Source organism: Dipteris shenzhenensis, chromosome 9 (assembly GCF_047967505.1).
Source record: "Dipteris shenzhenensis isolate YYH24624 ecotype China chromosome 9, Dip_SZ_1.0, whole genome shotgun sequence".
Classification (NCBI taxonomy): Eukaryota; Viridiplantae; Streptophyta; class Polypodiopsida; order Gleicheniales; family Dipteridaceae; genus Dipteris; species Dipteris shenzhenensis.
The window spans coordinates 41,601,328-41,625,873 of record NC_141604.1 but is presented as its reverse complement, the minus strand read 5'-3'; the positions used below and the strand labels follow the sequence as shown (position 1 = coordinate 41,625,873).

At 42.5% G+C, this 24,546-nt stretch overlaps 1 protein-coding gene across 3 annotated transcripts in view; it reads right to left on the bottom strand.

The window, feature by feature from the left end:
- The window catches only part of LOC147898645 (G1/S-specific cyclin-E protein), a 48,559-nt gene that overhangs the window by 7,376 nt on the left and 16,637 nt on the right, over positions 1–24,546 (bottom strand). For all 3 annotated transcript variants that reach the window (XM_087379512.1, XM_087379513.1, XM_087379511.1), the window contains exons 2-7: positions 23,201–23,345; positions 22,787–23,089; positions 21,517–22,675; positions 20,339–20,589; positions 20,148–20,221; positions 321–453 (exon numbers count right to left, since the gene is read on the bottom strand). In XM_087379512.1, the coding sequence (XP_087235638.1) occupies positions 321–453; positions 20,148–20,221; positions 20,339–20,589; positions 21,517–22,675; positions 22,787–23,089; positions 23,201–23,345 (2,065 nt within the window). The remainder of the gene's footprint in view (positions 1–320; positions 454–20,147; positions 20,222–20,338; positions 20,590–21,516; positions 22,676–22,786; positions 23,090–23,200; positions 23,346–24,546) is intronic.

The window sequence follows — 24,546 nt, the reverse complement described above, 5'->3', positions numbered from 1 at the left end:
AATTCATTGGAATTCTCCAACACTCTTTCAACTGATTTGTGGTTCAGACATCTGTTGAATTTACATGCAAGCTAACCTATAGTGCAACCACAAAACAACTTTTATACAAGGGGGCCCTCGAAGGGCAAGATTGGTCAGCATTGTCATCCAACAGCATGAGGTGGGTAAACTTCAAAAAATGACTGTGTGTCTTGCATGTCTCCAAAGACAAAATTGTTTGAGCAAGACACTCATTCAAGAAAAATCACCCCACACTAAGGCATATGAGGTAAGTTGAAAGCTTTTCAATAATATTACAAAGAACACAGAAACCCACATACCTCATCCTCAAAACCACCCTCACTTAGCAAGGGGGCATTCAAAACGTTATGATATGCATCTGATATCCTTGAATGGGCGGATTTCACCAGATAAGCCAATCGAAGAAGAAAATCTGAGGTATGATTATAGATACTGCAGACAAATCCAAATTAGCCAAAGCAACAAAAATATGTAATACTGCAAATATCAATTCTCAACAAGAAAATATGCTGGAGATAAGATTAAGACTACAATCCTAATTTCACACTAGTGTGTCCAATCACAAGAGACATTGTAGTACAAATGGTCAATACACTTGCATGAGAACGATCAAAATCATCCCACATATAGAACGGATCCAGTGATATTCACCTCTCCATCACCCTCCCTGCCCCTGCCCCTGCCCCCCCCCCTCCCCCCAAAAAAAAAAAAACACCCAAAAAAAACAAAAGAAAAGAAAAGAAAAAGGGAAAACAAAGAATCCCTATATAGTTGATGAAGCTAGATTCTAATTGGTAACTGCACAGACAAATCCAGAACCATGTCCAAAATCATCATGTAAAGAAACAAACAAGGCAATTTTCAACCTTGTCAAGTCAAAGTCATCAACTCCAGCATCCCATGGGAGAGATTAGCTACTATAGGCAGGCTCCCCAACAACCTCGTTTGATAACATAATTCCTCACAACCTCTTCTTGTCAAGGATCATCTGTAACATACATAAGACCTATTGTGCCAAAATATACACAGACTACTTCTAAAACAGAAGACTCACAGGTCTGCTAACTACTAATGCTTTATTTACTTATGACCTCGGCAGAGACCAAGTGCAAAAAAAATACAACTTAGCCACTAGGGCTGGAGTACAAATCAGAGTTCCTCCTGGGGAACTGAATAATATACTACTGAACTGTGGAGGCAGACCATTCCTCCGAAGGGTGACAATCTACATGTTCCTATGGTTGGAGGGAGGCCAAGCTGCTGAGGGCCAGCTGTTGTTAAGGGGCCTAGGCTGGGTCAAAATTTATTGTTGACCAGGTCGGCCAAAAGGCAACACTGACCGAAAAGAGTCAATATCTGAAAAGTCAACTGTACCTTCCATGACCTTTGTGGTGCCTGCTTGGCATCCCTTTTATCTTGCCTTGACTATGCCTATGGGTCGCAAAGACAACCAAATAGATGTTCGAGGCATCCTATGAGGGATGCACACTACATCCTTCTCTACTAAACGTGGAACCAGGTTCAGATTGATGAAGTCTCTAAGATGAGGTGAAGTCTCCGGATGAGCTCCAGTCAATGCCTGCATTGCTACTGAGAATTTGGAACTGCCTGAAATAGGACAAAGCCACTCAAGAAACGAATATTCCAAATCTACTAGCCCGTTAAATTCCATTGGATGGGAAAAAGATAATAGGACAATCTAGAGAAAATTGGGAGCAACGTGATCTCTATCCAAGTATCCGAGTTGAGTTTTATTGCAATGAAAGTGGCCAGGGTTGAATTGGTGAAGCACCAGAGATGATAGGAAAGGGGGAAGAGGAGAGGGGAGAGAAAAGAAGAGGAGAGAGAGAGATAGGAGGGAAAGAGGGTAGAGGGAGAGGAAGAGAGAGAATGAGGTAGGGAGGAGAGAGAATGAGTAGGGAGAGAGGGAGAGTGAGTGAGCGTAGGCAGCAGGTAGCAGGAAGTAGGAGGGAGAGTAGATAGGATTAGATGTCACATCAAAAAGTATACAGATTAGATGTCTGTTTCAGCAGCATAGCTCGAGCTCCTGCAGTTGCAGTTAGGGAGTTTCTCAGCTCAATTTTGTATACAGATTTGGCACTCGTATACAACAGTAGTCAGGGCATTTACGCCATTAGTATAAATAGAGCAGTGTACTATAGCTAGGAAGATATCTAGTGTATCTCATGCTTTCCTTTACATTTCATCTATTGTCCGTACAGCAAGTCCCCGCATGTTATATTCTCCTTGGCTGGCTGATTAGTTAGCTTGGGGTCTGGTCAACAGCTCAGAAGGGGTTATGAAAAAAAGAGTATTGCTCAACTGTAAATGCTGAGGCAAAATATGTTTGGACATTGCCTTTGTGCGACCGCAAAGTGACAACAGCACGAACAATTGACGCAACGTAGTTAACAACTTCTCTGCTTTGACATTTGATGTAGCTATTCAAATAATGTCGCACAAAGCAAGAGCAGTTCCAAGGTTCGTGATTTGTGATTTATGGCAACGGAACTAAGTGTGGAATTCAGTGTTAACAATTAGCTTGTGTCTATTAGCAAAAGTGTTACATCAATGTATGTTTGTTGGGGAGTACAATATAGAGTGGGATATAAGTGCATATTTATATAAAGCTGCTACGGAGGTGTGATGAATTGGGTAATCAACTAGTCATGCCATTTATAATTCTGCACATGAAAATTATGCTCTAGTTTGTGGAATATTTTAGAGGTTGGTGAGGGCTTAGTATATCATTGTGAACAGTGCAGGTTATCAACAACAATGTTGAAGCTTAGGTAAAAGGAAAGTCAAAAAATTCAGAGAGTGTCAAATTGACCAAGGACTTCCCTTCCCTTTTTGTTGCAACTTGCTTTAGTTATTTGTGTGATTGGGTAAGCAGTTTTTGAATGATTTTCCAAGTGTTAGAATTTGAGGTTATACTTGTATATACAATAGGTCATTATATTTATTCATTTTTAAAGGAAAAAAAAACAAATACTCTAGCAAACATGGAAATAGATTTTATGCAAGGGATGGAAGTAGAAGGGAAAACATCCTGTGTGGATCCTGTAGGATTGGGAGTCCAGCTCATACAATAGGTATTGCTCCCCATGGCATGCAAGGCTTAGTCGTTGTGCCAGTGATGCAATAATTTCAGGCCAATCAAGGTCATGAGAGTTATCAAAAAACTATGTGTAAAGTTGCTGAATGGCATTCTAGAGGGGATAAGGGTAAAGGACCAACTGAACCGAAGTTAAGTATCCATGTGCAGGAAAACATAAACTTGAAGAGACCCAACATAACAAATTATAGACCCAATAAATACGCAAGTCGGATGAAGGATAGACAGTCCAACATTATCGAAGGTTGGTTTCATGAATGGGACGAGTTTTTTGCCATTTGTGAAGTATATAAAGACATTATTAAAAAATCATCGAGGCCGGTCACATCTTTATCGAGGGTGGATCAAACAACAAGACAGTGTCGCTTCTGTTACTTAGGTGATATTCAAGAAATGTTTGTCATTTCCTACCTCTTGATGAAGCATCAAGAGCGTGGGATGAATATAGGCGTCTAAGGCATTAAATTGTTAGCTGAGTAAACAGATAAATTCACAACGATTGTAATGAAGACTGAAGTTAAAGAATATATATTTGGCTTAAATGATTGCATAAAAATGGAGGTAAGACGGAAATATGTACATACATTGGAAGATACAATAGCAATTGCATTAAATTATGAAGATGTTAAATTCAAAACCAATGGTTTTGTGCATTTTGGAACTTAGTACGAGTACCCAAAGAAACCCATATTTGTGAAAAATTTTGTAAAGAAGGAAAGCAGTTAGTACCCAATACAGTAACCAAGATTATTAAACTTGGAGCAACCAGTGGTTTCCAACCAAGTACCACCATAGGAGTGAAAAGAACGATTTCACATATGGCAGCCACAGCTAGGTCAAAGTTCTCTTTAACTCCTAAGCAGAAGAGGAAAGCAAGAAGAGAGGCTTTATGTTTTGGATGTTTTCAACCACATCAATGGAAGAATTATCCAAGACATGAAGAATGACGCAGGTAGAGATGGTGAGCTAAAAATGCGGGAGAGTCCTAAGGCTGAAGAGCTTTAGATTTAGTTAGCGAGATGTTTTTACAAGTCAGATTCTATTTTGTTATGTTTGTTTGTTGCTAAGATGCAGCTGATACTATCGTTTTAAAGGCCCACACCAGTATTCAGCCTTTGGAGAAATGGAATTAATAAAGAAGAAAGGGCAAGTAGCAGATCAGAGTGTAATTGTGTTGTTCGACTCTACGTCAACACAATATGTTATTAATTTCCCAAGTTGGTGAAAAGGTTGTAGTTATGCGGAGAAGTTGGATTTTGAAATGATTAGGCTAGCTCACGCAAATATAGCTCTTGGTTTGACATGGCACTCTAAGAAGAATCCAGTTGTTGATTGGCAAAACCACATATATAATTTTATATTTAATGGTATGCCATGTGTATTACAAGGAAAAAGGATAATCCCAAGTATGGAGATAAAGAAGACTCCACGTGAGTTTTTATTTCTTTGTTGTGTATCTATGGAGTCGTGCAAGAATGCAGCAATAGATTTCTGGACTACCTAAGATGGGGAGATGGCCTTATTAGCCAACCAAATTCTTAGTGAGTTTTCTTATTATTTTAGAGGAAATCAACCTTATGAGTAAAAAGTGCAAAAATTAGGTCCCATAAGGCTCCAAAACCAAGGACAAGGGGAGTTTAAAGGAGGGCCCACAAGATTGAAAAAGTGCCTAAAAGCTCCAAATTTAAAAAGAAAGCCTAAAAAGCTTGACTTTTATGAAAAAGTAGCTTTTAGAAAGCAGGCCCTAGCTTTTTACTCGCCCAAGAAAGGCCCCAGGCCTCCCAGATTCATTCAAGAGTTATAATCTACTTCATGGTCTTTTTAGAGCCAGTTGTACAAAGTATTTTCTATTGCAATAAAGACCGTCGGGGGGGGTCCAGCCCTTATTTCTGGGCCCTAGTATTGCACGTGCTGCATCTCCTTCTTCTCTCCCTTTGTTCTATCGCAAAGAACTTTTGAGATTAGTGCTGCAATTCTTATTTTCATATTTCAGTTTTTGTTCTCCAGTTTCTATCGCGAAGTTCTTGTGAAATATTGCAAAAAGTATCGAGTGGAAGTAGCAATCTCTATTCTTTCTCTCCCTCTCTCAGTTTATTTTGTTTCCCAGAAAAAATCTATTGATGCTCCTCGTTAGACAAAGCTATCAGATGCAGCTTTTCCTTGGTATCTTTGAAATTCGAAATCTATCTTGGTGAATATCTGCTGTGAATTGAGGATCCAGGCTACATTTCTACCAGAACTGATTCGTTTTTAAAGTTTCAAGGCTGATTACCAGTTCGTTTTAGGGTTTTTGGTCCAGTTTCACCGTGATATTAAAGATAAAAACCAATGATACATCCACATTGTGTATGATCGTCGAGGTCGAAATAATATCACCATTAAGCACACACATCTGATGGCAAGAATTGGTGATTTGCTAGATGTGTTACACAGAGCCATGATTTTTAGTAAGATCAATCTCAAATGTGGCTACTATCAGATCAGAATTTGAGCTTAGGATGTATATAAAACCGCTTTTTTTAAGAAGATTCAGTAATGCAACTTAGGCTTACCAATGCTCCAGCTACATTCGTCATGCGAAGGAATGATTTACTATATGCCCTTATATGGGGTAGTCATAGTACACTTTATTAGGGATATCTTAGTCGATAGCAGAAGTATTGTTGAGCATAGAGAACACTTAAGAAAAGTGCCCAGTATTTTGAGACAAGCTAGCTCTTTTGTTAACAAAAAGAAGACCATACTATTGGTCAAGTTAAAATATTTGGATTCATTATAACTCCTGATGGAGTTGAAATGGATCCTAAGAAGGTGGCTGCTATATTAGTGTGGCCAGTACGCAAGAATGTCACACCTTTAGAATCATATTTGTGTACTATCGAGTGGAATGCAAAGAAGGGAAACTAGCTCAAGTGTACTCGCAAGAATAATGTGAATGAAAGTGAACCTTTATTTGCTTGGTACATGCATGAATCATGGGATTGCATACAATAGCCAAGGCACTTTGGCTGCTTGTGTAGATGTTAGAAGAAGATGTCTGGCTGACATCAAGATCTACAAGTAGCGTATGAAGCTAGACACACTCCATAGTAGCTACAAAGGCTACTCTTTACTCAGCCTCACAACTAGAGGTAGTAACTATAGGCTTCTTCTTACATGAACCAAGATATACATGACGTCCCAAGCATAAAACAGTTGCCACAATGCAACACCTTTGTGTAGTAACAACCAGCCCAGTCAATGTTTGTGAAAGCATGCATCATCATTGAGGACTTATCATCATAGAGAAGCCCCAAATGTTGAGTTCCATTCACATAACAAATGCTGTACTAGGTGTTGTGCATAAACCTACTTCATTGGGAAGTGGCATACTGCAGATCAGGCCGAGGGTGACACAAATAAATCATGCAACTTACAGCCTGATCACTGCCATCCTCTGAGGAAAACCGAAGCCAAGCTCTAAAGGTGTTGAAACCGACTTACAATCCTAAAACTAAAAGCAATGCAAGAGTTGTCCAATATACGTAGACTGGCCCATCATAATGCCCCCATCAAAATGAGCAATCTAGATGCCAAGATAGTAGCGCAATTGACCTATATCTGCAATTCATACTTACAGGCTGCAATTTGCTGAGTGGATGGCCCAATGATAAGCATGTCATCCACATAAAGACTCAGAATGAGAAAATCTGCTCCACAAGTCCAGACATAAAGTGTAGTTTCTGTAGGCTATTCTGAAAATCAAGGCATATCAAATACGCATGAATCTTGGCATACCACGCCCGAGGTGCCTGCTTCACTCCATACAAGGCCCTACGCAGCCGGCATACCTTATTTTCAAATCCCTTAACCTAGCTAGGTGTTATGCTCTAGCCGAGATAGCATGACCTCGGATAGATCGGTGGGCATTTTCTCTTAGTTGACCAACTTTTGTAATAGTTAATGTGCGTAAGTAAAATGGTCAAGAGAAGTAACTGCCAAGGTCCTAGGTGAGGGCGGAATGGCATTGACTAGATAGTTCTGAGTGCTAAGGCCTAGGTGCACCTAAATGTGCAATAATGCCAAGGGGCAAGTGGGTTTTAATGTGCCCCAAGAGAGGGGTAAAAAGGTGCACCAAGTGGAGAGGCCAAAATGCTGACATTTGGCAAGGAGAACTATCTAGGGAATTGAGGGTCTCATGGATAAGCATGAAGGAAAACAACGAAAAAAATGTACGTAATATGACGAATCAACTATCCCTGAGAATGGCTGGGTGGAAATATAGCAAGCTATCGCCCGTGACAATTTTTACGACGAGTCTAGAGGAAGTTTGTGATATTTTGGTATCAGAGCTGAGGTAAGGGTAGAACCCGTCGGTTTGTGACGGACAGCAGGTTGAGAGATCAAGGGACGTGAGCGTCAAACTGACTGACGCGGACCTACACCAGCAAGTCGTAGAGCATAAGAACGGGCACGTAGGCGGTGAAGTTAAGACGCCGGCCTTTTGAACAAGGGAAGAAGAACGTTGGTGGAAGTTGGTTCGTAGGGTGGCCTAAGAATTCTATTCTACTAAAGTTTTCGTTCTTCAAAACCAAAATTTCGACGGGGTGGCTGTGATAATCCTTCGTCTTCCTCCTTCGCCTTTCGTTCCACAACGTGAACATGCTCAGCCTCACTCCCTTTTGTAGTTCAGAGCTTGTCACCTCGCGAAGAAGCTTCGTTTCGCCATCACACAAGCGCCCACTTGCGTAAACCAACGACAATTAAGTAAGTAAGCAGCTAAGGGGCCACGGGTGAGGAACATAACGGCGACCTTGAGGTGCAGGGAGCGAGTCCCGGGAGATCCTTGCTGAGGGCGGGATAGCGGAGGAGGAGGCGATGATGAATTACTGAACCGGAATGACGGCCATTAAAGACCCGAAGTTTTTTTTACAACATCCCCTTGGGTTTATTGATCAGCGCACACACGATAGCAGACTTCTCACTGCCCACATAACCAGCATCCTTCACATTGTCCTAAGACAACCGATGCAAATCTGGTTTAATCGGAAGAAAATACAGGACTGTCGCCAGCACTTGGACTGGGAATTCTGAAGGGGTTCAGTCTGTGAAGATTGCATACCGTATATATAATAGGGCAGAGTCAATTTGCGAGTTTCGAGGATATCCAGGGGGCATCTCTTTCCCTTTATTATATATATTTCAAGTTTTCAGTTTGCAGTAGTTGTTCCTGTACAGAAAGGGATTTTGAAGTGCTGTGCTTTTGGAGTTTTCGCGTAAGAAGAGAAGAAAGAAATTTTTTTATTTTTTATTTTTTAAGAGAAAATTTTTTATTTCCCTTTTCAACAAAATGGAGGCAGAAGGGCAGAATTCTAGGGTAAATCCTAGCGAGTCTAGAGTGCAGTCTACACAACAGATGTCACATCATGCAGCACCTACTTTGATCGGTAGGATTTCGATATTAGAAGATGCTTTACAGCAGATTATGAACAAGCAACTTCAAGTGAATGCTGGTCAAAATGAGATCAGGGAGATGGTACAAGCCTTGTCGGCTAGACCGTCTAGAATTGATAAGGGCAAAGCTCCAGCAGAGCCAGAGCCCAGTATACATTCCTTAAAGCGCGCAAGGGTCAAAGTGCCTAATATCGCTAATTATAGACCGGAGAAGTACGCTGGTCGGATGACCGAGCGCAGCTCTGATGTGATCGAGGTTTGGTTACACAAGTGGGAAGAAGCCTTCGCCATTTGTGAAATTAGATCCGATCTAAAGAAAATCCGCGAGGCCACACACTTGTTTATTGAGGCAGCGGACAGATGGTGGATAAAGCAACAGAAGGATCAAGTTGCTCCAACCACCTGGGAAGGGTTTAAAGCTGAATTCAAGAAACACTTTCTTCCACCTGATGAAGAATCCCGAGCTTGGGACGCTTATAGAAATCTTCGTCAGAGGAGTCTGTCAGTGGCAGAGTACACTGACAAATTCAGAGAATGTGTCATGAAAATAACAGACCCTCTCCCTATGTCGGTTCAGTTAAAAGACTATATCTATGGACTGAACGACAAGATCAAAATGGAAGTTCGGGCTAAATATGTGACTACATTAGATGAATCTATTGCAGTAGCCCTGAACTATGAGGATGCCAGGGGCAGATCTGGTGGATTTGTGCAGGCAGGGACTCAGTATGAGTACCCGAGAAAAGGGGGATTTCAGAGGAAATGGGTTTCAAAGACAAGTGTCTCGCAGCCAAGTGGCCAAACCAAGCAGGTGAAGCCGGTTGAGGGACCAGTAAAAACAAGTACCACCGTTGGGGTGAAAAGGAAAATAACTCCAATGGCAGCCCGGGCTTGGTCAAAGTCCTCGTTGACCCCTGAACAAAAAGAGAAAGCTAGAAAAGAAGGATTATGCTTCGGCTGCCTTCAGCGACATCAGTGGAAGGATTGTCCACTGAATAAAGACCGTCGCATGGCTAATATGATAATATCTGAATGCAACGTAGAAATGCAGGAGAGTCCCAGTGCGGAACATATGCAGATGCAACTGGCGGGACCTTCTCAGAGGTTAGTACCTTATTTGTTATGTGTATCTGTTGCTAAGTTAGTGACGAGTGCACCTGATAACATCCTATCTAAGCCCGCAGCAACGGGGTATACGGCCTTTAATGATACGGCGCAGCAACGGGGTATACGGCCTTTAATGATACGGAGTTAATTAAAATGAAAGGGCAAGTGGCCAGTCATGATGTCATTGTGTTGTTTGACTCGGCGTCAACTCACAATGTGATTAACTCCAAGCTCGTGAAGAGGCTGAAACTAAAGATAAGTCCATTTGACTATGCGTATACTGTCAGGATGGCCGATGGAAGTTCAACTGAAGTATGGGACCAAAGGGTTACCCAGTTGGAGCTTCGGATTCAGGACTATGCTGAGAAGCTTGATTTTGAAATGACCAAGCTTGCTCATGCAGATATAGCCCTGGGAATGGCGTGGCATTCTAGGAAGAATCCAGCCATTGATTGGAAAAAGCACGTATATCAATTCAAGATGAATGATGTGCTTTATGTCTTGCGAGGTGAAAAAGATATACCTCAGGGACCCAACTGGTTTCCGTGATGGAAATCAGAAAAGCTCAAGTAGAGTTTTTATTCCTTTGCACAGCATCGGTAGAGCCGGTGGATGATTCTTCGGCTAGCACTGATGTTACGCAAAGTGGTGAGATGGCCAAGCTGGCTAATCTTATAACAGAGGAGTTCTCTGAATGTTTTAGGGATGAACTACCTTATGGGTTACCTCCAGAGCGGAAAGTTCAGCATAAGATTGAACTGATCCCGGGGGCAGAACCTGTAAATAGACCTCCCTATAGAATGAGTTTTGCTGAAGAAGCGGAGGTGCGTAGGCAACTGGAAGAATACCTCAAGTTGGGGCAGATTCAACCAAGTTTCTCACCTTTCGCTTCACCAGTGATATTAAAGAGGAAAAAGGATGATACGTTTCGCCTCTGTATAGATTACAGAGCATTGAATAATATCACTGTTAAGCACAGGTATCCGATGGCTCGGATTGATGATTTGCTAGATGCATTACATGGAGCCGTGATTTTCAGCAAGATAGATCTTAAGTGCGGCTATCATCAGATCCGGATTAGAGCCGAGGATGTGCATAAAACCGCTTTCAGAAGCAGGTTTGGTCATTATGAGTTTTTGGTAATGCCCTTCGGACTTACCAATGCTCCAGCGACCTTCGTCATGCTTATGAACGATTTACTGCGTCCGTATATCGGAAAGTTCGTAGTACATTTTATTGACGATATCCTGATATTCAGTAAGAGTGTTACTGAACATCGTGAACACTTAAGGATAGTGTTCAGTACTTTGAGGAAAGCCAGTCTTTATGTGAATAAAAAGAAAACTATACTGTGTATGGTTAGGCTTGAATACTTAGGGTTCATAATTACTCCATAAGTGGTAGAAATGGATCCGAAGAAAGTGGCTGCGATACTAACTTGGCCAATCCCTCAGAGTCTGACCGTGTTGCGATCATTCTTGGGATTTGTCCAGTTTTATAGAAGGCATATCAAAGGATATTCCGGAATAGTATCGCCATTGACTGATCTGACCTCAGATAAAGTACCTTTTATTTGGGGACAGAGTCAACAGGAAAGTTTTAACACCATAAAACAAGCTGTGGTCTCAGGACCGGTGTTAAAAATAGTTGATCCCCAGAAACCGTTGTTCCTAGAAACCGATGCAAGTGGCATTGCAGTAGGAGCAGTCCTCCTTCAAGAGGGAAGGCCGGTAGCCTTTGAAAGCAAGAAGCTTTCTCCCTCTCAAAGGAATTGGCCAACTCATGAATTGGAGTTGTATGCAGTTATCCATGCTTTGAAAACATGGAGGCATTATTTGTATGGTTCAGAGTTTTATGTGGATGTGGATCATGATACTCTGAAACATTTTTGTAAACAGCCTGACTTGAGGGGCCGCCAAGCTAGGTGGGCACAGCTCATGCAGGAGGAGTTTAATCTAACGATTCGGTACCGAAGAGGAAAAGACAATAAGGTTGCTGATGCGTTGTCTCGCATTATGCACAACCTGAGTTTCACGGTATTAGAGAGTGCTCTAATGACCGAGATCAGAGAAACTCAAAAGGTAGACGAGTTTGTCCAGAGCTTATGGCCTAAGGCTCATGTGTTAAAACCCGGGGAAAGTGAAAAGGATGACCTGGCATCCAGAAAAGGCCAAACTTATGCAAGATGTACCATAAGGGATGGTATGCTAGTTAGAAATGGCAAGGTTGTAGTACCTGGTCAGAATGATCTCAAGCAGAGAGTCATTCGACAATGCCATGATAGCCCGTGTGCGGGACATCCAGGAGTCGAGAAGACCTATGATCTCGTGAAGCGAGATTTATTTTGGCCAAGGATGAAAAAGCATATTCATGAATATGTGACACGGTGTTTCTCGTGTCAGGTAAGTAAGGCCGAGCGGGTGAAGCCACCCGGACTTTTACAGCCCTTGGAAATACCACTAAGTAAGTGGGAGAGCATTTCCATGGATTTTATTGTAGGGCTACCTGCAACACAAGGAGGGTATAATTCTATCCTTGTGGTGGTTGATCGTCTAACCAAGATGGCTCACTTCATTCCGACTAGAGAGACTGTTAGTGCCCCGCAAGTGGCGGATTTGTTCATTAGACATATATTTCGTCTGCATGGATTGCCTAGATCCATAGTGTCAGACAGAGATGTTAGATTTACCGGTCATTTTTGGACAGCGGTATTTGAGACACTAAGGACTGAGTTGGGAATGAGTAGTGGGGATCATCCTGAGACGGATGGTCAGACGGAGAGAGTCAACCAGACTTTAGAGGATATGCTGAGGGCATATGTGTCATTGAGGCAACATACATGGGACAAGTGGTTGCCATTGTTGGAGTTTGCCTACAATGATAGGAAACATTCATCTACTGGGTTCAGTCCGTTTGAGCTGAACTATGGTTATAGACCAGCCAATCCAACTATAGTTGGAGTACCTCAGAAAGTGCCTAGTGCCGCGAACTTTATAGTTCAGATGCGGGAGATGCTAGCACTTGCGAGAGCTAATATCCGCCAGGCTATGGATAGAACCAAGGTGTATGCGGATGAAAATCGGTCTATAAGAGTATTTGAAGAAGAAGAAAAAGTTTTTCTCAGAATTCCTTCGCACTTGAAGTCGTTGACTTCAGGAGAGTGTGCTAAGTTATCACCTCGATACTGTGGGCCGTGGTTAATTCTAAAGAGAATAGGCAGTGTAGCCTATAAATTAGAATTGCCACAGGGGTGTAAGGTGCACCCGGTTTTTCATGTTTCGCGCTTAAAGAAATTTTTGCATACAGGTGACTCACTAATCGAAGGTGTGGTTTTGTTTCAGGAGATAGAGGATATTGCAAGGCGCCAGCCAACAAGAATCCTGGACCGAGGAACAATGCAAATACGAAATCGAAAGATACCCACGGTGTTGGTTGCATGGCATGGTCAGCCTCTATCGGAAGCTACCTGGGAATCCGTATACCAGTTACGGAGAGCGTTCCCAGATTTCATCATCGAGGACGCTGATGCTTGAAGAGGGAAGGAATGTTATGCTCTAGCCGAGATAGCATGACCTCGGATAGATCGATGGGCATTTTCTCTTAGATGACCAACTTTTGTAATAGTTAATGTGCGTAAGTAAAATGGTCAAGAGAAGTAACTGCCAAGGTCCTAGGTGAGGGCGGAATGGCATTGACTAGATAGTTCTGAGTGCTAAGGCCTAGGTGCACCTAAATGTGCAATAATGCCAAGGGGCAAGTGGGTTTTAATGTGCCCCAAGAGAGGGGTAAAAAGGTGCACCAAGTGGAGAGGCCAAAATGCTGACATTTGGCAAGGAGAACTATCTAGGGAATTGAGGGTCTCATGGATAAGCATGAAGGAAAACAACGAAAAAAATGTACGTAATATGACGAATCAACTATCCCTGAGAATGGCTGGGTGGAAATATAGCAAGCTATCGCCCGTGACAATTTTTACGACGAGTCTAGAGGAAGTTTGTGATACTAGGAGGTTGGCTGACATAAAACCATGAAGAAAGGCCCAATGCATATGAGCTGCAATAGCAATGACACAATGGATGGTAGCGATGCGTGAAGTGGGGGAAAAAGTTTCTTCTAAGTCAATGCCATGTTGCTGCTAAGCATAGCCCTTGGCAACAAGATGGGATTTGAAGTTTGTAGCAGTCTACACTGCCATCAGCTTTTGGCTTCAATTTGTAGACCCACTTTGTGCCAATGGCACGCTTGCTAGGCAGCAAGTCACACAATTCCCATGTGCCATTTTGCTAAATGGAACCAACTCTGCCTTCATAGCATCAATCCACTCTTTGTTGTCAAAAGCATCCTTGAGGCATAGAGGCTCCTCATTACAAGCTGTGGCAATCGATGCAACATCTAACGATGTCCATGCATCTATCATTGTCCATGAGGCAGCCAAAAATTCAGCCTGCTTGCTGTCCGTAAGTGTATCCAACAGCCATCTAGAGACCGTTTTGTGTTGTCTAATGAAAGCCCTTTCCTTAATTACTGCTTGCTCAATAGCATTAGAGGCAAATCAAGCTGAGCATGTGCATTAGGCTGAGTCTGAGAGCTGCTAGCTGCAAGGGAATTAAACTCTCCTATGGCTGCTCTGAATCTGTACCAGACTTAAAAAGTGGCAGCAGTGTATCAAAGACATCTGAGCAATGAACAGAAGGCAGTTTCAACCAAGGCAAAGCTGCTTCTCAGCAAACACATCACCTTTTCTGACAATATTTTTCCCATGCTAGGCTGGTACAATCTATAGCCTTTGCTTTGTGAGCTGTAGCCAATAAAAATACACTTCATTGCCTTATCCTCCAACTTGTGCCACAACTAAGATGGGACATGTGCATATGCCAAACAACCAAAGACCCTCATATGTGAAATCAATAGCTTACAGCTTGCTGTCCATGCCTCATAGGGCGTAATGATCTGCAATGCCCTGGTTGGCGCTCTATTCAGCACATACTTCGCACACATGATGTAGCATACACCTCACCATTTCTATTAAAGTCCAGTTCTTCCATTTTGCAACTCCATTTTGCTGCAGTTTGTGCACTGATGTATGATGCCCCGGGCTGCTAAAAATCAGAAAATTCACGAGATATGCATTCACTCACCCTATCAGTGCCGAGTGTCAGGAATTTGTTTTCGCTCTCATTTCCAGCCATAGTAAGAAAATTCCTAAAACAAGCAAAGACATCTAGCTTAGACTTCAAAGGGTAAATCCAAGTGTGCCTAGTAAAGTCATCCACAAAATAAGAATATCCTCCAAGAGAGGATGTCTGCATTGGTCCACATATATCACTATGAGCTAAGTGCAACTTACTGGATGCACAAACAGACCCATCCTTGGGAAAGAAGAACCTATTCATCTTCCCCGACAAGCATCCTCACAAATGTGCTTTGAAATTGCATGCATTTTTCAAAAACTACCACCATGTCCTAAGAATGTAGGCGAGTATCAGCAATAACTGAATTAGTTGCTGCATTTGCCTCCAGATCAGCCCCTCTCTCATAAAAGGCAAGATCATACAGCCCTCTGATAAGTGTTCCACTAAGTACAGTACTAGTATCATGTCAAAAGTCATACACAGAACAACGATAAACATCAAAGATCACACTATAGCCATTTGTTGGCAATGGATGAAATAGAAATCAGATTTTTCTTGATACCTGGAACATTTAAAAACGCCCAATAGAGTGACTGCATCACTTGAGACTGATGTGACTTCCACTTGACCAGAACCTCTCATCGGATAAGATGCATTATTGGCACATGTAACTATGCCCCCTCATCCAAGGACAAATAATTTCTTGCAAGAAGGGATGTGCTTGGAAGCACCACTATCAAAGTACCAATCGGACATGAGGCAGCCACAAATAAGTTGCATCTTACTCAGAAGGATCGTAATGGCATGTGACAACAAATGCCCAATCATAAAGAGCAATATTTGCGGCCTCATGGCTGTGCTCACCTGTAGTAGGAGCATCTAAGACTACAAGTCCTAACTGCTACTGCTGCTTTTTTGAAGCAATACACTTCCTTTAATCTGGCATGTCATGTTCAGTATTCCAGCAATAGTTGCATCTCTTTTTCTTCTTCCCATCACCCTCGCTAGAAGGAGATGAGGTACCCGCATTATTCTTCCCCTTGCCTTTGCCTTTATGGTCAATGGCAAAGGCTTGATCTACATTCATGGAGACGGCCCGGTCTGCAAGGCTCCACTCCTCCAGCAAAAGCAATGTGACAAGTTGACCAAAGGTATAGCGGTTGAGGTTACCCAAGGCGACTAACCTTCATGTACTAACAAAGCCCTGATAACAATCAGGAAGACCACTCAATGTAGTGGACACAACCTGAGGATCTAACACAATCTCATCAATATTAACGAGCTACTCTCTAGAGTCCTTAACCTTTGCCAAATGCATCCATGCTGTCTCTTTCTTCCATAATTGCACACGCAAAAAGGCAACTCTAGCATCATTCCTAAGACTGGATATGGTAGACAATAAACCTCTTTATGGACAAGGCAATCACAGCATCTGCCTGTGCATCTCTCCCATCCCATTGGGTCATGTCTTGAGTAGGAGCATTGCGGAATTAGTGGTAGATAAATCAATAGTAGCGACAATACCACCACCCGTGGTAGTGGGCATAGTGGTGGCAAGTGCCTAAGACACAGGTCTCACATCGGTTCTTGCAACAATACCCCCAAGGTTTTTTGCAACCAACTTGTAGCGCATCATGTACAACCACATCGGATAGCTGAGCTTATCCTTAGCTAAAAGCATCACTAGTAAATCATTACTTGCCATTGCAAAATCTCCAAATATGTAAATGTGACTCTGCACTATGCAAATGCTCAAGCCTCAAAGCTTCCACTCTAAATGATCTTGCTACCCACAAAAGTCTAACTGCAACTTTCTGCAAATGTCAAGCAAAAATGTAAGAGCAAATCTCTGCAAATGTGACTACAATGTCTGCACAAATCTAAGCCAAATGCTAGTAGGTACCCAATTCACAAAGGCCAACACAAAGAAAAAGCCTTGATTTCTGACAAGCCAAAAGTGTAATAGCTGTCTGGAAATGGCGACGATGAGCACTCTGTTGAGAAGATTGCCTTCAACACCTTCTCTAACTAGTCATTACTCCAGGTCGAAGCTGGACTCAGCAAATGGAACACTGAAACGGCAGCCTAGATCTGAGAGTTAAAGGTGACTTGTTGCAGGTCAAACTGCAAGTCAAAATCAAAACTATAGGTCGCAGCTATCTAGAACTGGGCTCCGGGCTGAGTAGATGGTGAATTGAGCTGACTAGAGCTAGAGCAAGTGCATCAAGCTATATATGGGGAAGCTCCGAACTCAGCTAGGACTATCTGATGTGACTACGGATCATCCGTGAAAGCAGGAGAACCTAAAGCCTCTCACATAGGTCTGGCCCCCAACAAGAACTACCATACATACCCGTTGGGCGGACCAAAGAGTCAAAGAGAAGAGTCTTGGGTGGAGATCTTGCGAATGGGAGTGAAAGCACTGCCACACGAGTTGCGTAACCCCTACTCAGTTGGGCCTGCAATGCTAGTCGCATCATGAAAATTGGGCCATAGAAAAGAAGCCCCAACTATGTACAGGATGCAACCACCTCCGCCGGTAACCCATCTAGTGTGAAGTGTTCTCTGTGCATGGTTATCTCGGGTGCATTAAGGATCATGACCTTGGTTTTACCAAGGTTGACCTTTAAGTCATGTGTCTCGTAGAAAATATGAATTGCATCCGAGTGTCATTGGATCCCCTCTACTGAGGAGGAGTGCACAACCATGTCATCTGCATATAGGAAAATCTGGAGTAGCAAGGATCCGGCTAGGGAGCAGCTAGCCCTCCCTAGAGTCCCAATCAAAGTCTCAAGCTCGTCTATATAGGGGCCAAACAAGGTTGGTAATAATTAACAAACTTATTTTACCCCAATAGTACTCATAATCTCCTCTGTCCATCTCGCACCGTTTGAACCTCACCTGAGACTCTCTCATAAAGTGCCATGATTGCCCAACTGATCTCTTGATCATATCCCAACTTCTACAAACATCTAAAGAGTCGAGCTCTCAACACTGTCAAAAGCTGTGGAAATCCCCAAAGCAACAATAAACCCTCAGTCTCCGTGTCCTGGCCTCCTCAATGAGCCCTCTCAGCGTGAGTATGTGATCTATGGTCCCGTGATCTCTCTGGAGCCTTCTTAAACCACAACTCTGAGTCCCTAAAGCTCTGCAAACCGGTTAACCTCTGTGTCAAGCACTGATGCATAGATCTGGGACATGACATGTTCAATCATAAAGGTCCGGTAGTTTTTTGGGCTCATGGGATCTCTTCCATTGTGAATGGGGGTGATGGTATTAAGGGTCTAGGTGTGAGAGGCACCGGTGCAAACCACTTCGTTAAAAAGCTTTCCTAAGATCAAGACCGAAGTATTTATTCCATATGCAATAAACTCAATACATAGGCCCTCATGATCTTTCGCTCGGCCGTTGCAAAGCTTTAGTGCTGCATGTTTGACACCACTAGCTGTGAAAAGTGTGCACAATGTGGGGCATGGTGCGTGTGAGAGATCGGGAGCTGTTTGGTTAGGGACATCACATAGGGTGCGTGCATAAGAGTGCCAGAGTTTGGTGTCCGTGAGAGGGGATGGGGCTTGCCGCTCAAGAGACTTTCACCAGAGATCTTTAGAGTTGTTACCAAAACAAAATGTTTATTAACTCCTACCAAACGAAAGCCTGATTCTTCCGGTGTACCAAACGATGGTACTCTTGTATCATCTCTGCCTCGCTCGGAATATGATAGTTAGTCTTGAATTTGAGTTGACGGCATAAAGCCTTACACTCATTATTATACCAACTATTATAGGGTATTGAGCCAAGAGGCGGCACGCGTGTGGAACAAGTGGAGTGTGGAAATGTGTGTAGGGCAGCCTCATGGAGAGAGCGTGTGATCAGGGTGGCTCAATCCTCTAGGAGCGGTATGTGGTCGATGTAAGTGAGTAGAGTGGAAAAGCACGCGGGTTACTCGAGTTTAAAATTGTGATCCAAATGTATGTCTTGATGAGTAGTGTGAGTGGTATCGTGGTGTGTGTCATAATCCGTGGGGTGGATATACTAAAAAACAGATAGGTGTGGTCCACTCTTGGAGGTGGTGGTGTGATGGAGAAATCTGTGATATGTGAAGTGGAGGCAAGAGATCGCATGAGATAGTCAACTACATTTGAGTCCCCACCCCATATGGGAAACAAGTGAAACCACCTAGGGAGGGCTAGCAATCCAGGTCATTATAGATGATAAGATCATGTATTCATGTCCAACAGTACAAGATGTGACAGGGGCTCATTTGTATGTTGACACTTGGAACATCCTAGCCTCATGAGAATGTTGAGTGCAAACCAACAAGAATCCTAGACCAAGGAGATATGCAAGTTTGAAATCGGAAAATAACTACGATGCTGGTTGCATGGCATGGACTTGTTTTACCCAAGACTATCTAGGAATCCGTTTATCAGATATAGAGAGAAGTCCTAGAATTTATCATCAAGGACGCCCATGCCTAAAGAGGGAAGGCATGTTACGTGCAAGTTGGAATATAATATGCCTTGGACAGATTAGGGGACACTTTATCCTTAGGGAGACAGAAAATGTGTACAAATGTAAAGGTCTCCAATGTTGGGGTTTGAGATGACTAGGTGGTTCAATAGACCAATGTGCATATTCATGCTTAGGGATATATAAATAGTAATACACCTAGGGGCAGGAAAAGACTAGAATTCCTAGAGGGCATAAAAAGACAAATGCATTTATTCGAAACATGTGGCAAGCTGTGGAAAATAGAAACATCAAGGAAAATTCGAGGCGATGTGATCTATATGCAAATAGTGAATTGACATTTTTAATTTTTCCGGGTAAGAGAGCTATGTCATGCAGATGTAATCACCGTTGCACACACTGGTAGGTGAAAAGTATCAAACGCACGTGAGTCTTTGCAGAATTTGTATAGGATTTAACCCAGATCTTGACTGACAGCTTCAGGTTGCTGCATCTGGTGGAGGTTTTGGAGTGTGACAAAGAATATGCTGCAAAAGAAGTCAAGGACTAGCTCACAGTACGTTAAGTTTACAGAGGATACTTGGATCCCTGCTTCTATCGCAAGGATGATTAGGACAGGACCATTTTTGCCAGTCTGCAATTGCAAGACATTAGCTCCAAAGTGATATACATTTTCAAGTTGAGGACTTTGGCATGCTAGTGGGGGTGATGTTAGCAGATATGATGCACACCACCGTCACTTTAACCTCAACATTAGGTACAAAGACAGAATGATTGAAACTTCACAGTGTCATAATCATCCTGAGAAGGAAAGCAAAAGGAAAGAATTCAAGTCCTCAATCAATTTTGCAGTATCTGTGTCATACCTTAGCCGATGACGATTACAAGTGGTAAAAAATGCCACCAAACCATTTACAATGCTCCTAATAGCACGGAAAACCTACATAATACAAAATCAATGTTTCAGTGACATATGTAAGCCCAATCCTTGCAAACTATAACCAATACAACAATCTCAAGCAATTATTACTTTGAAATGCAGATCTTGGTTCAATACCTGAGAGAAAATATCATTCCATAAAATTCGCCAAATAGATGCTGATGACTTGGACGTTACAGAAGTCACCGCTGACCCGGGCACAGAAATCGACTGAGTACTGCTGCCCACAAAGCCCCATATACCCTGGATGACCTCAAACAGGCTGCCCATTAAAGCCACCAGAAGGTTTACTATGATCATGATCAAGCGAAGAGGTAGCACAAGTAAACCCCAAAATGCCGAAATAACTGGGTACAAAAGCCAAGTAGCTGCAAAAGTTGTCGCAATAATCAAGTTAGCATAAGACTTTATGAATAGCAATGCTGCCATAACCAAATAAATCTTAAACAACTATGGACAAAATCTAATGGATAGCAAAGCTTTCATGACTCAAAAGCATATTAGACCACTATGCCAATGTATCACATGCTGCCAGAGGTAAAATGTTCAACCAATGTTACAAATATGAAAGAGACAATTCGCTGGACAGAGATTGTGCTGGCTATAGGTGAAAAATCTCAAGGTTGTCAGAAGGCACAATTGACAGGACGGAAATCAGTATATTCATGACATAATAAATTGCCTGTCACGCACACTGAAAAGACAACGTAAGCCAGATTCAAGAGCTTTTCAAGAATTTAAAAACACTGACAGGTTTACCCATAGTTACAATATTCCTTAAGAGATCCACAGAATACTCCCTGCCTTTACAAAAATCTCCTTAGAAGGAAAAAGAAATTTCTAAGGTAACACAAATATTCACAGTTTGACAGCATCTGAATATTATTTGATTACTGTAGCAACAATGCCTTACCAGAAGACACACTTTGATGCACAGCCTGCATGCTCATTCCTAATTTAAAGACTCTCACACTGCCATAAATTCATGAGTATTTTAAAAAGTATTTCATGGCACTGAGAGAAACAAAGGGCCGATGTGAAATATCATTAGAGATATGACCTACATCCACAAGGCCATCAAGTAAGTCTGCCCCCCCCATCCCCCACCCCCCCACCCCAACAAAAAAAAGAGAGGTCTGACTCAAGATCTCAGTCTTTAGAAATATGCAGAGCATCTAAGACAAACCTTTGAAGGCAAGATAAAACATACAGGATGAAATTACACCACTCAATGGAATAGTTTGTAATACACTTGCTCATAGCACATGAAAAAAATGTAAACACCCACAACTCACCTAGCCTCCATACGGCAGTCAGCAACAAAATGAATGGCCATATAACTAGTTGTACAACACTGTTTGTATACTCAAAAACCGAAGAAACTACCATCCAAAGCAGACTTGAAAGGCCCAGTATTCCATCAGAACATATGTTCCAAATTGGCGAAATAGTTTCTGCTAGTTCTTTTAAAGGTTCAATCATGGGCTTCATCAACATGACTGACAGATGTCTTGATGTCTTTACTATCATAAGCAACCACCGGAAAGCCTTCTCACAATTTTGCAGAAAAAGCATAGTTCCCAGATATTTGATCCTGGAAACCATCTCCCAAGCCTCTATCCACTGAAACAGAGGACCGCAAATTCGTGCAGCAGTAGCTTTTAAAACTGGGACGTTTTTGTACAAATCATAAAATCCAATAATCACAGTGATAATAGATACCAAGACATACATAGTTTTAGCCAAGGGCCGCATCCAGGGCCTATAAAACTTGCAAACAAGAGGGTAGGACTGCAAAAATATAACCCACGACGGTAATCCTGATTCCAACATTTTGAGCAGCCTTTGATCAGCAGTAATAATTTTGCTTAATTCTAATGGTAGGATTGGATCACGAAACCGGAAAAGCAGTAGTATATCTCTATAGAGATGATATGAAAGATGTGAAGAATTGTGATCCACCACCATGGCATCCCCATCTGCATACGGTGAGCTGCAAGAGGCATCATTATTGTATGGTGTACTAGCAGAGTAACGGAAATGTTGAACTTCATCTAAGAACTGGCACTCAGCATCTTCCATGGGCACACTGTCTTCAGATATCGGTGATCCAGGACTTTCAACACCTTGAATTGAGTGAGGATCACTGAGTAGATTGTCTTCATGACCTAAATTTTGTTTTAACTGACTAATATCTGGTGATATAGTAGTAAATTCAGTAAAACGTTGGGCCCATTCAGCAGAACCTTCATTAAAGAAGCACGGAAAGCACCTTCCTGTCACGGCTTTGCAATGATGTGATGGTGCTTGTATGCCTTCCACTTGACAGTTGTGCAATAAATCATCATCTTTCATTTCTGCACGCTTAATGCCATGAAAATCCAAAGCCTGACAAAAACTTCTGAACTCCCTTTTCATCATTGACTTAGCCTCAAGAGCAACACAGGTATCTGTCTGTAAAAAATGAGTACGAAATAAAAGATCAGAAGACGTTAAAACTTTAATTACCAAAGTAAACTCTTTTGACTTTACGACTTTCTCAGCAAGGACAAGATGCACACATACCTGCAGCTCATTTATGTAGTTTATTCCTCGTACATTTGCCCAGTTTAGTTCAAATGTGACACAACCATGAAGCAGATATGACAGCTCTTGCACACTGACTACTGACTTGAATTGGTGCTTGAAAAGATCTCGAAAAAACTTCACTGCCTGACTCTGCTCTTTTGGGAATAACGTTTTCCTTAAACTCCTCTTCCCAACAGTAGATGGATCCATGGTATTTACATGAGGCTCTTGCTTAGTTTCATAGTCCACTCTGCGCACAGCAGACTTCAGCTTCTGATTTGCAAATGGGGATTTTCTTGACTGTAAAAGCGAACACCATAGCCATGAACGTGCTTCAATAAGCATGCCAATAGCATAATTTAATCATCAATGCAGCATACAATGCAAATAAATGCCTCGAAAAAACCAGACCTGGGTCACCATCAATTGCCACAATTCCACAGACTTGGGTCGCTGATGTTCAGCCGTCCATGGTCTGTTATCAACAAAAAATACAAGCTGCTTTTCTCGATAACTAATATGCAAGAAAAGCCTTGAGATATACGACTGAATATCCCTGCATCTCACAAATTGAACGCTTGTTTGTTAACCAACCATTCTGGAGAGATCCTTCTCATGAAAAACTTACTACAATCTCAATATATCCAAGAAGAAAAAGATTTCCAGGTCTTTGGATATAGATTAATGGCAGCGAAGAAGACAAGCTTGCAGACAGCAAGACACCATTAAATTTCTTTTTTCCTTTCATTTTTGAAATCAGAGCTAAACAGGCTTTGTACCTTAGACACCTTTATGAGAGCCACCTCTCTCTCTGTCTCTTCTAGATGAGAGGTCGAGTCTACACACTTCACCATGAGCTGAGACTCTCTACCCTATGTGACATGCAGGAGGTGGAAACAGAGCTCCACAACCCTAGACTGCTTCACAATGCCTCCAAGTCAGACCCGTAGAGCGGGCAAAGGGAAAGCAGTGGGAGATCTTTCAACATGTTCTAGAGATAGCCTAGCCCAGCTCGTTGACATTCTCAAACATATTTTAGAGACGCCAAGGGATCCAGAGTCCCTAGCCCACCTCCTTGAGAGTCTTCATCAGTTTCTTCCTTATTACACTACATATTGTAGAGATGTGCTAGACAACCACATTGGGTTTATGAACATGATGAATTTCAAATGTTAGGTTCATAGGGCTTTGGATTTTTGCCCTCAGCCTAAGAGTCCTTATGAGCCAACCAGCCAAGCCACTGGTTGCATACCTGAAGGAAATTTTGGGACACCACGGTAAAATTTTAGACATGGCCAACCGGTTGGCTGAGCACATACTAAAAACTTCGGAATCTTCAAAAATTCGGTATCAAAATAAATGTAAAGAGCTACTATCGTTTTCCTAGTGGTTTTTAGTCCCATAGATCCTATAGGGTCTCAAGCGGACTTTAATATAATTCTCTCTCTCTCTCTCGTCCCCCCCCCAGCCACCCGCAACAGCCTTCAGCCACCCTTTAGCTACCCCCACCACCCCTCAGCTACCCCTCAGCTACCTCCACCACCCATCAGCCACTCCAGCCTGATCTTCGCCAGCGTATGTGCCTCCAACAAACCTGTACCAGGGCCCCAAGGCCCCCTGCGAACTGCAAGCAGGGCCCCAAGGTCCCCCATGATCTGCAACCAGGGCCCCAAGGCCCCCGGGCTGCTCGCAAACTGTGCCAGGGCCCTATGCCCCCCATGAGCTCCTTGTGCGATCGAATCCGGGGCTCCTAGGCC